The 16,442-nt window shown below is 38.1% G+C and overlaps 1 protein-coding gene across 1 annotated transcript in view; it reads right to left on the bottom strand.

Moving 5' to 3' along the window:
- Positions 1-16,442, bottom strand: part of antxr2a (ANTXR cell adhesion molecule 2a) — an 88,114-nt gene that overhangs the window by 58,882 nt on the left and 12,790 nt on the right. Inside the window, exons 8-10 of the mRNA XM_044111608.1 lie at positions 12,202-12,262; positions 11,609-11,704; positions 7,667-7,736 (exon numbers count right to left, since the gene is read on the bottom strand). Coding sequence (XP_043967543.1) covers positions 7,667-7,736; positions 11,609-11,704; positions 12,202-12,262 — 227 coding nt within the window. The remainder of the gene's footprint in view (positions 1-7,666; positions 7,737-11,608; positions 11,705-12,201; positions 12,263-16,442) is intronic.

Genomic DNA, 16,442 nt, shown 5'->3' with positions numbered 1-16,442 from the left:
CATTTTGATTATATTGATTTTACCTCCCAAGGATAGAGGCAGAGATGCCCATGTAGTGATGTCTTTCCTAAGGTTCACCAGGAGAGGCAGATCATTTGCTGTATAAAGATCTTTGTGACTGTGAGTAATCCAAATACCAAGGTATTTAAATTTAGCAGGGCTAATTTTGAAAGGGACTGGACCCATATGCTGCACTTCCATTGGAGTCACAGGCATCAATTCACTTTTTTGAAGGTTAACCTTATAGCCAGAAATGTTTCCAAACTTTTGAAGTAAAATAAGTAACTCAGGAATACTAGATAAGGGATCTGAGATATAAAGAAGTGTATCATCAGCATATAGGGAAACTTTATGTTCAGTGCCAAACCGATTAATACCTTTAATTTTGGGGCTGTTTCGCAAAGCCACTGCAAGTGGTTCAATTGCAATTGCGAATAAAAGTGGCGAAAGTGGGCATCCCTGCCTCGTCCCACGTTTCAATTCAAAATAACTGGATAGATTACTGTTAGTGCGTACTGCTGCCATTGGCAAGGTATATATCAACTTCACCCATGAAACAAATTTAGGACCGAAGTTAAACATCACCAAGGTCTTAAATAGATAGTTCCATTCCACCCGGTCAAACGCTTTCTCAGCGTCCAGCGAGATTAAAATTTCATTACAATTGTGACCGGGCGGGGCGTAAGTATACAACACATTAAATAGCCGCCTGATATTAAAGAAGGATTGACGATTTTTAATAAAACCAGTCTGGTCAGGTGAAACAATTGTAGGGATAATCCGTTCAACTCGTTTTGCCAACATCTTTGTGAGAATTTTAACATCAGTGTTTAATAATGATATTGGGCGGTATGAAATGCAGCTCAAGGGGTCTTTATCCTTCTTTAAAAGCAGTGATATTACAGCCTGACGCATAGACAGCGGCAGTAAATGTATGGCCAGGGACTCCTCAAAAACTGATAGCAACAGGGGAGAAAGTAAATCAGAAAACTTCTTAAAAAATTCTGCCGGGAAACCATCTGGTCCTGGAGATTTTCCATTTTGCATATTTTTAATTGCAGAGTTAATCTCAGCTAAAGAAACATTTCTTTCCAATTCGTTAGATAAATCAGAACTTAGTGAAGGGATTTTAATATCTTTAAAAAAATCATCCAGTTCAGTTGGGTTAAGTGAGGCTTCAGAAGTATACAGAGATTGATAAAATTTGCTAAAACATAGACTAATTCCAGCATCCTCACAACATTTTACACCATGCTCATCATTTATTGCTGAGATATCCTGTTTAGCTGAGCGTTGCCGTAGCTGCTGCGCAAGAAGGCGTCCAGCCCTTTCACCATGCTCATAGTAGCCACACCTAGATTTGGATAATAAATATTCGGCCTGTTGGGTAGATAAGATGTTAAACTCTGTCTGAAGTAATACACGTTTCTGAAGAGAGTCTTGTGTAAAATTATGGGAGCATTCCCTATCTAATTGTAGAATCTGATCTGTTAACAATTTTAGCCGTTCGATATCTTTTTTCTTTTTGTTTGCACAGTAAGAAATGATTTGACCTCTCAGGTAAGCCTTTAATGACTCCCAAACAGTGCTGAGTGGCATCCCAGGAGTCCGATTAATATCAATAAAAGACTTAATTTCAGAAGTAAGCATATCGACGAAGTTTTCGTCAGATAAAAGTATGGGATTAAGTCGCCAAGGACGATAGACTGATTGCATAACAGGAATGTTCAGTTTCATTATGAGCGGACTATGGTCAGAAACGACTATAGCTCCATAATTACATTCGCTCACTAAAGGTAAAATCCGTTTATCGAGGAGAAAATAGTCAATCCGGGAATAGCTCTTATGAACAGGGGAAAAAAACGAATACCGTCTTAGGGTCGGATTTCGAAAACGCCATACGTCAACCATTCCATAAGTGTTAAGAAATGAATTAATTGACTGGGCAGATTTAGAGAGAGAGATCCTTCCCGCTGTACTACGATCAAGGGATGATAGCACACAATTCACATCTCCTCCAATTATAAGGTTATGTGTTGAAATATTAGGTAAATTTGAAAAGAGCGTGTTAAAAATGTTTGATCATCCCAATTTGGAGCATATACCGAGACTAAAATAACTGGAAGTGCATACAGTTTTCCAACCACAATAACATAGCGTCCAGCAGCGTCCGTTTTAACACAGGATGCCGTGAATTGCACCTGTTTACCAACTAAGATGGCTACCCCTCTCGATTTAGATTGGAAATTAGACTGAAACACCTGACCGGACCATCGCCTACATAGATTTACACTGTCTGCTTCACACAAATGGGTCTCCTGCAAGAAAGAAATATTGGCATCAAGTTGTCTTAAATGTGTCGTAACTTTCCTAAATTTCACTGGACCATTAAGGGATTTCACATTCCAACTCACACAATTAACTGGGTGACTGTTGATGAACCTATTAGTATTAGGACTGCTCATGAATGGTCAATCAGATGTAGTACAATAACCACAAACCATCACAAAAAGGTAACCTGACAGAAGGCATACTTAAAACAAATAGATCCAGTATAGTCCCACCCCTCTCTCCTGAATAACCAAGGAGAATCCAACAAACAAAAAATCCACACATTTGTGCTTGTGCTGGGGAACTTGTCTCCCTGCCTGGGCTCCCGCCAAAGCTAAATAACAGTAATCAAAAACAACAACAAAACAAACAAAAAAAATAAAAAATAAAAAAAGGGTTCCCCTACTTTAAAGAATTAATGTCGTTTATGCTCCTTGCTGCATTGATACAGTAAATGCATCACTGACCAAGATCTGGACAGACCCCCTGCGAAACCCTCATACATAGAACACAAAAGAAGAATGTTGTCCCTCGGAATAGTGTCGAAAATTAAATCAAGATATAGCACGGGACATAATGTCGGAAGGTTCCGTACAACCTGAAATAGTGGAACGATGGGGATTGGACCTGCAGTTAACGTCTGTCCTCGCTGGCCGTCGCTGAGATGATTTTCTTTTTAACGTAATCCATTGATTTATTGGCATCCAAAAACTCCTTGTCTTCCTCCCCATGAGAAATGCGGAGCCTAGCAGGAAAAAGCAGGCCGTAACGAACATCTCGTCGGTTGCGAAGAAGCCTCCTCACCTCCGAAAACGCCGCCCGAGCCCTGGCCACAACCGCTGTATAATCAGATGTGATGATAATCGGTGCCTCCTTGAAGCGAAGAGGGCCACGGCTCCGGGCCCGACGTAATATTTCCACACATTCTTGATAATAGTGCAGCTTAGCGACAATAACCCGCGGCTTGTCGCCTGACTTGCTCCCACTGCCAGTGCGATGAACTCGGTCAATCAATGGCGCTTTATCCATCTGTAGCACCTCTGCTAGCAATTTAGCCACTGCTTCAGTGGAGCTGGATTCTGGCGTCTCGGGAACCCCAATGATCCGCAAGTTGCACCTTCTCATGCGCCCTTCCATATCGTCACACTTCTTTTTGAGCCCATCGACTTCTTCTTTCAGCTCCAACACAGTGGTGCGTAGAGTAACAACCTCATCGGACCAGGTTGACAAGCCATCTTCTACCTCTTTGACGCTTTGTTTAACGTGGTCTAGGTCGGCACGAAGTAGCATTGTGCCGTTAGCCACTTCCGCTCTCACCGCTTGTAGCTCTCCTTTAATAAAAGTGAACTCTTCAGCCAAAGCCTCTTTTATTTCGGATTTAATCACAACTGAGATATCGGTTTTTATAGCGGCAAGAATGTCAGACTTCAAGGAGAGTGCGTCCGCCTCGCCACGGGAAGGAGAAGGAGGTGCTGAGCTTCCGGCTTTAGCAATAGTCTGCTCCGAGGCGGTATCGGGCCTAGCAGCCGCAAAGCTAGAGTGTTTGCCTTTCCTCAAATTTGTCGCCATTCTTCTACTCTTCCAAGCAGGAATCACTTAGAGGACGAGTCCGGACAGATCTAATGCTCAAAACAGCAAGGACATTTGGTAGAGAACCATAAACTAAAGAGGTTGAAGCGGGAGCCCACGCGAGGCACGTCTTACTCCTCTTCCGCCATCTTCCCCTCCTCAAAAGTTACTTTTAAGTAGTTTTGTCTTATTTTAAGATATAGAAGATTTTTGGACTAGAAAGTAGACTAAAAATACTTTGCAAGCATTTTGTGTTGTGGCGTTTTTGTGTGTTTCCAGGCTCATCATTGAACAGCAGATCTCTGCACAAGCAGCATGTCTGTGTTGCAACAAACAAACAGCAAGGCACTTCGGTTGAAAACATCTTTTTACCCTCAGAGGAGGAGATGGGGCGGCGTGTTTAATTTTTAACAAGCGTTCACGTCGGACGCTGCACCTGTAATGTAAAGCAGGTGTCACCTCAGGTACTTCTTCGACACATAAATGAAAGCACAGGTGAGGACATGCTGCTGCAGGTAGGCAACCATTTAACCTCTGGATGGGGCCCCAGGGTCGTGTGCAGAGTCTCCTAAAGGGGAGGAGGAGGAAGTGGGGAGAAGTAGAATCAGCAGATGCCTGAGTTTCAAGTCTGATGCCACAGATGTCAGCACAGATGATGCCTCCTCCACACGGCTCAATGACCAACAGAGGACAGCGATTCCAGGGCGGATCTGGGGGTTGGACTGGAAGTAGACTGGAAGCTGCAGCTGAGCATTAAAACTCTGGAGACTGCTGCACTGCAAAAACACTAAATTTCTTACCAAGTAGTTTTAGTCAAGTTTCTAGTGGAAATATCCTAGTTACAACTAACTTTTCAGTAAGAAATAGGAGCTTGTTTTAGTCAAATAATTCATTAATATTGATGAAAAATATTATTTTCTCTGGCAGTTTATTTTACTTATAACAAGACTTTTTCCCCATGTTATTAGTGAAATAATCTACTATTTTTTTCAGCAATATTTAGAACGTTTTGACTTAAGATATGCTTCTATTTCTTGATGAAAAGTTGCTTTTAAGTTTACTTTGTTCTATTTCAAGTATACCAGGATATTTGCACTAGAAACTACTTGGTAATATTTTGTGTTTTTGTAGAGTCTATCTGAAATATGATGCCCAGAAAAAAGAAGGTTTTATTTTTGGAAAGACAAGGCCCCCATGTGTGGCAAAAACATGGACGCAAAGCGGGATCGGAGAGAAGGAGAGTTTTTTCCGGACGAGCAGAGATGTGTTCAAGGAGCAACCTGCGTGCCTGTAGTGCTGCTGGAGCAGAAGCAGACAGATGGACGGAGACGGAGGCTCCTGCGCTTCGCCGTTCCATGCAGGTGGTCCGGGGTGCGGGGATTGTCAGAGCATGGTGAATTATTTAAATGGGGAGTGTGGAAAAGGGAATGGCTGCATCTGTCGCACATCCTTTTAGAGCCCCTCCAGCAGATGTGTTTACTCACCACCCATAGCAGCTAACTGCTTAATGGGTCAGCATCGGCAGCCAACAGTTAATTAGGCAAGGTCTTTCTGTAAGCGGAGGGGGCGGAGCTTGATGTGGGCGTCAGGTCCTGACAGGATGTGAAAAAACAGAATCCAGCAAGTCCGCTGTTTCCACTGAACCACTTATTACCAGAGGGGGGAAAAAAAAGAAAAAAAAAAACACTTCCTGGATGATTTGCTTGAAAAAATATTCCTATAAAGACAGGAAATGTTCATTTCCACATAAAGTCTAAATCTAAATCACGTTCTACGTTGTTTAACTGTGTATCAGTGCATTAATGTTTGGTCTCTACTGTAAACCGCTTCAGATTGTCAGCACAGCTGAGCATTAATAGTTTTGTTTGTCATAATAAAAATAACTGGAACTTTTTAAAATAAATCAAGTAATTTTTACCATCTCCATTGAGTTAGTTGTGTATATATGTGTGTAAAAAGAAGAAAAAAAAGGGAAGAACAGGAACCTCCAGATAAAAAGACCAAAAATTTGCATATAGGAAAGTAGGAAAAAAAGAAAAAGTAAATCAATAAATAATCCAACTGTTTATTTAAGCACACACAAAGAAAGAAATGAATAAGTATAAGGAAAAAGTACAGAGTTAATTCCAGCAGCAGTTTCGTTAATGGCTGCTGGATGTTTCTAACTGTACAAAGAGGAGCTTCCTCTCCACTGTCGCCTCCTTTTGCTCAGGATGACATTTCCCTGCAAAGGTAACAACTCAACACAAACAGCTGGGTTTTCTTAGACAGATTACTTTCTATGTTTTATAATTGGGAGAACATTTTATGATTTTTGATTTGATCCAAGTTTGACATTGCAGAGTTGCATTGGAATGAAGGCAATTAACTTTGAACCAAGCTGGATCCTGTACAACTGAATATGAATTGGACTTGGTTTTTTTTAAGTGACTCGAAAAGACATTTGCTGTAATTTGGTGTTACATGAGTAAACAGAGCTGAACTATGGGTGTTTTTTATGATATCCTTCAATGATAATGAATCAGGGGAAATAAACAGACCAAAAAATCTAAATATCCAGCAGGTTTTTTTTTCTCGGCTTCTGCTAAAAACAACTCGTCACCTCCTTTTAAAAATCTCTGGATTAACAGAGGAGAGGTTGAGGCTGATTTGGAACAGTTACGGCGTTGCTGTCATCGAATGATACATAATCTCTTTTAGAGCTCAAAGGCCTTGAGGAGGCAGCAGCGCTCATAATCATACATTTTTGATTGGATTGTAGTCAGCAAGGACATTAAAATCTGTTGTTCCATCTAGAATGCCTTAGCAATCATCTGCTCTGGTTTGGGATTATAAAAGATGTCGTTAAAATCAAGCGATAACCACCCAGACGGGAATAAAATGCATGTTTGCACTGTTTCCTCTTCGATCTTTGTGGGTCGTATGCTCGCAGTGTTTCTCTGACTGCACTGTTTACAGCGACTTTTAACATACATACGGATGATTTACAAACTGAGGCGCCGTTTGTTTGCAGAAAGAAAGTCGTGAAAAGCAAGCAGGAAATCAGAGGAGTGAAACAAGTTGCTTAAACTGAGGAAATGGAAACAGAATTGAAATTAAAGAACAGAAACAAAGCACAAGAAGTCTTTGGATGAAAATACAGACACATTTCTTATGAAACACTTTGGATTATTGTAATGTAAGAAAAAGGAGGTATTAGAAAAAAAAAACGACTTGATTTTTAGCACGTTAATCAGCATCCTTCCTTCACAGTTTATAAAAAACAATTCAATTTATAGAAGAGCATATTGAATCTATATCCAGGTTTCCTTTTCTAACTGTTGATGTGATGTCTGTCTTTGAAATTTCACACTTTTCTTGTGAACTTGCCAACGTCATACCTTACACACGAGCTGCTGAACAAATCTGCAGTGCTAAATTAATTTACACGCACTATGCTCATTTATAGTTGCTCTGCCTGCTCACGTTTAGATGATTTCTACCAAGAAAGTCAATAAAAATTAATGTTTCTTTTTATTGCTTGGATTAAAAGAGAGTTGATCTCTTTCTTCTTCACCTGCATGTTATTTAGGAAAAAGTTTTGGAATATTTTCAAATCATTTGCCTTTTGCATTGAAGATAAAAAAAATCATGTTTGAAACGATTAAGTTCTTAGAACTCGTCACATGCAACAACTGAAAAACAGGAAATAAATACTGAACCCTGATATCAATCAATTCCTTCAACCATAAGAACTTAAAGAGATGAAAATCAGGTTTCCACTTACTCTCCAGGATCATACAGTATGGGAGCGGGACACAGCAGGTAGTCATTGCGCACAATGGTTGGCTTGTTGTCTGAAAAACAAACAGAACAGTTTCTTTTATTTCTTCTTTTTTTTTTTTTTTTTTTTTTTAAGGCCAACTCCATCTCTTATGTGGAATCAAACTACTTTTAAATATGGATCCAGATCACATATTTACTGCAGTTCGTTTTAAAACAGCGGAGTCCAAACATTTTTGCACCGTGGGACAAAATCAGCAACTTTAAGTCACTCAAAAGTGACCACTTAAAATGAAAATGAAACAGTCTTGCTGTGAATTTTTCTGATTTTACATGTACAGCAATAAATTAAACAGAAGTTTTAATGAAATAAACTATAAAAGAACAAATGATCAAAAGTCCAAAAATTGGTCTATTAATGTAAAAAACCTGTGCAAATTTGTTTAAATGTTTCACATATTTTGGACAAGCAGGTTTAGTTGGAACTTGCTTCATTGCCCTTCAGCTGAAAGTCTGTGTTATAAAATAGAGCAATAACTTCATTGTGTATTATTGTTATATGATGATTGAAGTCAGTGAAAAACAAAACGGAACTTTTAATTTAGACCTTTCAGGTGTATTTATGCTTATTTATAGTTTAGTCTTTAAAAGCTTCCTCTAATCTGTGCTTAGAAAACTCACCAAATCAAACGTTACTTAGCATCAACACTAATGGAAGACTAGAGTTGTAGTTTCTTGTTTGAAGGCAAATCAGAAGTATTGACATAAACTTCTTCTGGGTTTCCATTTTTTCAGATTAAAAAACACCTTTAAGTTGAAAAGTAGGAAGAATTATGGAGGGATTTGATTTCTTTTCCCATCTGGATGTTGTGCAGACATGTGATGCCATTTGATGTTCTTTGTGAAATTTGAACAAGAGAAAGAAAACAACAAACAGCCAAAACTGTTCTGGCTCTAAAATGAAAGACAGCAACAAGCTACAGAAATTAGCATCATCCAGGGTAAAATAAACTTCCTCTACTGGTGGTGATGTAGCAGCACTGGTACAAACATTTTAAGCCTGAAAAATCCTAAACCATGTGAACATTTTCTGAACGAGGACTGGAAATGTAATGGTCATTTCTTTGTCCATGAATTTCTTCTTTCATGAACATTTTTGTTATATCTGCATGTAGCTTCACAATGGCGTTAAGGTGTCCAAAATAAAGTAAAAAATAAAGAAAACAGACAAGTAATCCAGGAAAAAAAACAACTGAAGACTTTTTTTATATTCAATAAAAAATATATGTGAAATCCAATCATCATTACTGGATCCGTTTTGAACATTAATCTCATCACCACAACACACTGAGTCCTCAAATGAACTCAATGTCTATGATGTGAAATATGCGGTCAGTAACTAAATGATAGCATAATACTTTTATACTTTTTTAAACTCTGACAAATGTATTTTTTCATTAAAAAGTTGCAAAATATTTCTTCATCAGAACCTTGACATGTTGGATGCTTCATAATAAGACAGTATGAGGGGCATGCTAATAATAAAAACAAATACTAAGTGAATAACATCATAATATAATGAGAAAAAAGTCAAAGCACTGCAAGAATAAACTTGTACGAAAATAAAGTTGAAATAATACAAGAATAAAGTCGTTATATATGTGGATAAAGTCATAAAATGTTGAGAAAAGAAAACAAAATGATGTGAGAATAAAGTTGTAATGTGAGAATAAAGCCATAATATGATGACAACAGAGACAAATGACAACAGAGTTGAAATTATATGAGAATGAAGTCAATATTCCTAAAATAAAGTCTTAATATTACGAGGATAAAGTCAAAATAATACGAGAATGAAGTCGTAATATTACAAGATTATTTTGACATTGTTTTTGCAATTTTATGACTTTATTCTTGTCTTTTTATTTATTTTATGTTTTTTTAGCGTGGCCCTAACCCCCCATCATGTCATAAAGCTCTGAGTTGCGGATGGAAAAACAAAAGGAATGGCAGATCGGTTTATAATTTGTGTGTGCATGTATAAGCGTGTGTTCGCTCATCAAAGGTTGACAAAGGCAGCCACTGAGATTATTCATATGACTGATGAGTTTTTTTCTGCACATGCCTCCAACTGGTTTGCTGATGGAGACGAGCGTAGCATCTGTTTCACATATGTGGAATGTGGTCCATAGTTGCCATGATGCTTGTCCATAATTATAAGGTGCCCCACTGTTAAAAAGGTCTGGGCTGAACACATGCAAAAGCCAATAAGGGAATAAATAGCCCCAAGTGGGCGAATGTGAGACAGCCTAAACTGAGAAAGGACTAACAGGAAGACATCTGCTAATGGCCACTTCCCTACTTCAGATAAGGGGGTTGTTTTTTAAAAAAAAAAAAAAGAAAAAAAAGGAGAAAGAAAATATGTTCAAGTATTTTAGTTGAGATGAAATGCTGAAAAATCAAAAATAACTTGTCAGGGATGGAAGTGTTGTCATTGGCAGCCGCTGATCCCGCAGATCCCACGGCCAAATGAGAGCTTTAAAAGATTGGCTCTGGGTGCCAAATCCCGTTTGCTTCCCGAAAAAGGATTTCTCAACAGAACAGACTGTGAGCTCAAAATAAGGAGCACAGTGACCTACATAACTCGCTCCTCTGATGAATTCAGACGACGTAGATATGGCACGACACGGCCGTCGTTCAGCCACGTCCAACCTCAAAAACATTTAAGCCCAATATTTACCAAAAAATGAAACTAGATTATTAAATGAAGGTGAAAAAATCCACTTAGTTTTGTCATTGTAAATGAAATGAGACCAGCACGTAAAGAGGCGACAGAGGGGGAATTCCTTTGTCCAAGTTTGTGTGTTTGTCTGAGAAAAATTCAACCAGATTAAATCAGATGATCTAATTTAGAGATTATTCTACACTAGCTCTTTGTGCTTGTTTTTATTTTCATTCCTTTAACTATGAGGGTTATTTGGAACACTGTAAAAACACAAAACCTTACCAAGTATTAATTTCTAGTGCAATCATCTCAGTACGCCTGAAGTAAGACAAAGCTAACTTACATGTAATGTTTTAGCAAGAAACCGAAGCTTCTTGTAAGTTAATGATTTCTTAATATTGATGAAAAAGTTCCATTTAGGTTTTTCTTATCTCAAATGTATTAAGACAAGATTTCGTGTTCTTGCAGTGAAGTCAAAGAAAATACAATTAATTAACCTAAATTCAAGATATTTCGTACATTTCAGGCGCTTCATCTTCATGAATTTGCTCTTATTTTATCAACTTTAACCAACATGTTTATTTTTAGTTGGACTTTTATGTGACAGACCAACTAAAAGTAGTGAAGCTGAAGGAAAATGTTTGCATTCAGCCCTTTTATTCTCCTAAATAAGATCAACTGTTACTCTAGAGGAGCTGCAAAGAGTCACAGCTCATGTGACTGTATTATACTCTGGACTTTATGAAAGAGAGATACTGGATCTGACTGAACTTGTGGCAGCACATAAAAACTGACAACACACCCTCTAGTTTGCAAAGAGGAATGGGAAAAGATGCAGATGCCAAAAAAGCATGGCTGTTCTACTAAAGTTCTGCCTCTGAGAGCTAAGCACAAACGTGCACCACTCTTTTCAGATTTTTATTCTGAAAACATTTTGAAAACCAGTGTACATCTTCTTTCCACTTAATTACTCATATATTAGTGTTTTTTGGTTAAAATCCTAATAAAATCCATGAAAGTTTGTAGTGTTTAGATGGAAGAATGTGATGAATTTCAACTTTCCAAAGATATTTTGACTGTATTTGATGAAGTAAAGACTAATCTGTTTTTGCAATTTTTCAACTAAAAGAGGAAGAAAAACTATAGTTGAAACATAAATTATGTAATTCAAAGCAACTGCATAGACCCAGAGGTGATTTCCAGAACATTTAAGGAACTTACTGATGGTTTGCTGATTAACTATGAAGCTGCAGATGACGCCTTCATTGCTCTGTCCGATGGAGAAGCCATTCCCTCTGAGGACGATGTCGAAGGACTCTGGAATATCAACAAAAGTGAGACAAGACTGTAAGGAGGAATTTCAGAGTCTCACTTTCTGGAGTTTCAGAATCTCCTTTTGTGTGACTTGATTTCTGAGACACAGATGCAAGTTTTCTTAGAAAATGTCAAAACTGCTAAAACATAAAGTGTTACTAAGTATTTTTGTCTAGTTTGTAGAATAAATATCATTACAATTTAAATAAAGCAAAACTAACTTACTAAGTTACTTTCCAGCCAGATATAGGTGCTTCTTTTTAGTAAATAATTCCTTAATATTGAAATATTCATCAATATTAAGACATTATTTATTATAAACAAGCTACTGTTTCTTAACAGAAAGTAATTTGTAAGTTAGTTTTATCTTATTTCAGGTATCCTAAGATATTTGCACTAGAAACTAGTCAAAGAATACTTGGTAAGATTTTGTGCTTCTGCAGTGTAAACATTGGTGCTGACTGTGCAGAAGCTAGAGGGACAAACTTCAGTCCACTCACCGTTCACACACACAACTGAAGGCTCCACAGTCAGGATCTCTGTGCACGATCGCTTTAATATCTGCAGGATGTGAAAAAACAAAACAAAAAACAAAACAACTTACAATGCATTTGCTGTTGCTTGGACATGACAGGAATAAATACATCAGTCGCTGACGGTTATTGGCTCTGTCAAGTTTAGAAAACAGATCAGGGAGCAACACCTGAGAAACGTCCCGCTCCTGATTGGCTCCGGGCGGGAAAAGAAAAATGGGAGGTAAAACAGCAGCTGTGTCAGCCTTTATAGGGAAATTATGCAAGACTATTACTGTTCCTCAGTTCTATTAAAAACCTCTCAGGGATCTTGCATTATCATATAAAGAGCCCTGTGTGAGCGCACTGTCATGGAGCTGCACTTCCCACTACGATTCAATAAATCAACAAAGGAAAAACTATGCAAATCCCAGCTCAGGGCGGGTAAGAAGAAGCATATTAATGGCAGTGGAGGACATTTGAGCCTTTCATTTGATGTTGGACAGAAGCTTAATCTGAGAAGTGGAAGATGGAAGTGTTTACAGCAGCCTTGTTAGGGATGATGGTTTGATACGGGGTTGTATGACAGCTGGGAGGAAATGGATCTGCTGCTCTTCCTCTGCGCCTCTATTTTCCCACTCTAATTACTTCCTTGGCAGTGAACAAGAGGGGGAAAACAGGGGAATGTAGGAAAATAAAACAGTTTGCCTGCTTAGGCTTCAAACTGTGAAATGATAAAAGTTTTTCCCTTCAAGAGCACAAAACATTTTTGGTGTTGAACAATAAAAATATGACTTATTAACCATTTAGTTAAAGGATTAACGGATGTGATTGGGAGCACTTTGGGGCTACAAAATAAACTTCCTGAATGTGGAAATTAGAAGTTTCAGTTTGATTTAATTTCTTCACAAACTGAAGGCAAACATTATTTATGGAGTGTGAAGGAGAGAAGGCAGACGTCCAGATATCCAGAATCGCTCAGATATCTCAGCCAGCATTGTGACTAAAGGCTTTCTACGAATCAGGTCAGCCTCATAGATTCATAGAAAAATAAATGGAAGGGAAAAGTTACAGTTATAAATCCACAATTTTTGACAAGCCTGGTGAAAATCACTTCAACTTTTACCAATTTTGAATAATCGAGCCTTCACAATTATTATTTAACTTTGAAAATGGCTTTGCTCATGGTGCATGTTGCATTTGTTCTAATTTCTTCTTTTTGTTGACTTTTCTCCAGGTGTCCCATGTTTGGACAGTTATTCCCTCTGGTTTTGGATGCTATGCAGCTGGAAGGATTTCTGTTCTTACTTCTTTTAACTTGAAGACAGTTGTTATGATCAGTAACCTTGGCAACAAGAAGGGGATGGACCTAACATATTTTTTAGTAATTGATTAATCTATTAATTATTCCAAAGATTAATTGATTAATCTTCAGTTCTAGTTGAACATATTTTTTATTTTATTGACTGAATTACAAAATGCAGATTTGTTTGTAAGATTTTGGTTAAATCACAGCTCTAAATATGTTGTTCCTCCAGCAAATATCCTTTTGTTTTAGTCTGTATACTCCAGTTAACGATTAATCAATTACTAAATTAGTTGACGAATATTTCAATAGTCGATTTATCTCAATTAACTTGATTAATCATTTCCATCCTAAACAAGATGCTATTTTTAAAACTGGGAGCAGCTTGTTAGCATCTCAAAAACTCAAGCAAAACTTGACCTATGACACCAAATCCCAGAGGAGTTGAAATTAAGAGTCATGGGTTCAGGATCACATCACCTACTCTGTATCTCTGTTCAGCTTTCTAACCATCAGTGGTGGAGAAAGTACTCAAAACATTTACTTAGGTACAGTAACAAAGTATTTGTACTTTGTTACTTCCCACCACTGCTAACCATACAGCCAGACAGAGATTTAGAGAGTGGCAACAGCAAACGAGATGGATTAGCGGAACTTCATGAAACCTGATTATGTCATTCAGGACATGTGATCTCTGCCAATGGTATTGAGCCGTCAGCATGACATTTACTTTCCCTTTGGTAGAAATAAAGTATTTTTGAATTTAACTGAATCGTCCTGTTGTTTCAAAGACTAAATAAAGTTATGTCTCCTAACAAGATTCCCAGGCCAACAGCATCACAGATCCTCCACCATACTTCAAAGTGTACATTAGCTTTTCACTTAGTCATTCTTTGTTTCTTGTGAGAACCACACAGAGTGCAACGTCCAAATTTATCATGTTTCACATGTTTACATTTGTGATGGTTGAACAGAAAACCCATTTTTCTGTCAAGCTTTTCAAGAAGCTGTTTGCATGCAGACAACTCCTAATGGTTGCTATGGAGACTGATGCTTAAGATTCCTCCAAACTATGAACTTGAGACCCTTACTAGCCCAATTCGTCACAATTCACACAGATTTAAAAGGATCTACAACTAAATGACCTTGATAAAATACTAAGTCAATTTGTAGAAGACTTTGATTAAAAAAATTCTTAATGTAAGTTTTTGGATCTATGAGTTATGAGTTTGTTTTGTCTTATTTCAAGTCTACTAAGATATTTGCAGTAGAAACTAGACCAAAAACTCTTGATAAGATTTTGTGATTTTGCAGTGCTGCAGCTCAGATTACCAAGATCGCATGGAGTGCAAGAAAATACAAACAGCTTTTCGGAGCCTTAAAACCAAACTTTCTGATCTCTTTCTGTGAGTTTTGTTAGGCAGGTCGCAGAGGCGACAGGGATCCTGCAGCGAGAGGCTGCGCAGATGATCCCAAATCCTCCCAATCCGACAGAGAAGAGATGAGGCCAACAACTGAGGAATCCAGGATTACTAATCAGAGAGGAATGCTGCTTGTTTCGTTTGGATTCTGGAAGCGTCGCTGATCTCTGCTTCTTCAGAGGGGATGGGACGGGGGAGCGGGACGTTTTCACAGTCGCTCTGAAAAAGGCTTCAAAGCTGTTCAGGAAAGGATGGCATGCAATGAAGAAAATGTTTATGCCGTCTGGTAAAACTTTGCCCTAAATATCCTCCCTGATGTTAATGGTAATTATTACAAACTATAAACTGACTTCAGGGTTGTCAAAATTGCAGCAAAGGATTTCACAGTTTTCTGTATGTACATCTGCATGTTTTGCATCCAGTAATGAATGTATGAACTAAATTCAGAACAGAAGATCCGAAAAGAGTTTGTCTTTTTTTTTTTTAGCTTATTGATTTGCACATTGCAAAATACAAAACCTTACCATGTATTTTTGGTCTGGTTTCTAGGGCAAATATTGTAGTAAAGTTAAAATAAGACAAAACTAACTTACAAATAACTTTTTATTAAAATATAGGAGATTTATAGTGTTTTAAGCCAATAATTCTGTAACACTGATGAAAAAGTACTAGTTCAGACAGATTTCCTGTGTTAAAAGGGAATAATCTGCCAGTGGAACAAACACTTTTTCATTAATATTAAGAAATTATTGACTTAAAACAAGCTCCCACATCTTGCTGAAGAGTTATTTATATGTTGGTTTTGTCTTATTTCACATGTATTAAGATATTTGCACAAGAAACTAGACAAAATATACCTTGTAAAATTTTGTATTTTTGCAGTGCATGGATTTTGTTAAAAATATACCAAAATGTCAGTCTATAAAGCCACTAAAACACAACATTCTGTGCAGAAGATCTCCAACTGTCATTCACCTTGCACCTCATGAAAGACAAAGATTCAAAGGTTCGGTTTTAGAGCCCGGGGTCTCTTTGAAAGCAGCACCATAAATCACAGTTCGCTGCTTTCCTGCATCATGCATCAGAAAGAAGTCCCACCCTTTGGCTCTGCATCCCTCCAGCTGCATGTCTGACAGCTCAGTGTGGCTCTGGCCTCCTCCTAAACACTACTGGCCTTGTCTGCAGATGTAAAGCCCCACTCTGGCCAAAGTGCTCTACAGGGCAGTGGGTTCTAACAAAGCTCCATCTTGGCTGACAGTACTCAGTCTGAATGCTGCTGAAAATGGAAAGTATCACTAATTGCCTGGCAGAGAGCTAGGAGGCTGCTTGCTAACACTGTAAGGGACTCTCACTCTGACAGCTATTCACTAATTGAGTTTTTATGTTACCCCGGCTCATATTTTTCCATAAAGCCTAATTCGGATGTAATGCAGACATGCATTTTTCATGCAGTTTATCTAAATGTTTGCAGAAGTGCGACGCAGACAGATCTAGCTCGATTC

Source organism: Gambusia affinis, linkage group LG03 (genome assembly GCF_019740435.1).
Source record: "Gambusia affinis linkage group LG03, SWU_Gaff_1.0, whole genome shotgun sequence".
Lineage (NCBI taxonomy): Eukaryota > Metazoa > Chordata > Actinopteri > Cyprinodontiformes > Poeciliidae > Gambusia > Gambusia affinis.
The sequence above is the reverse complement of the archived record's forward strand: the minus strand, read 5'-3'. Positions and strand labels throughout refer to the sequence as shown.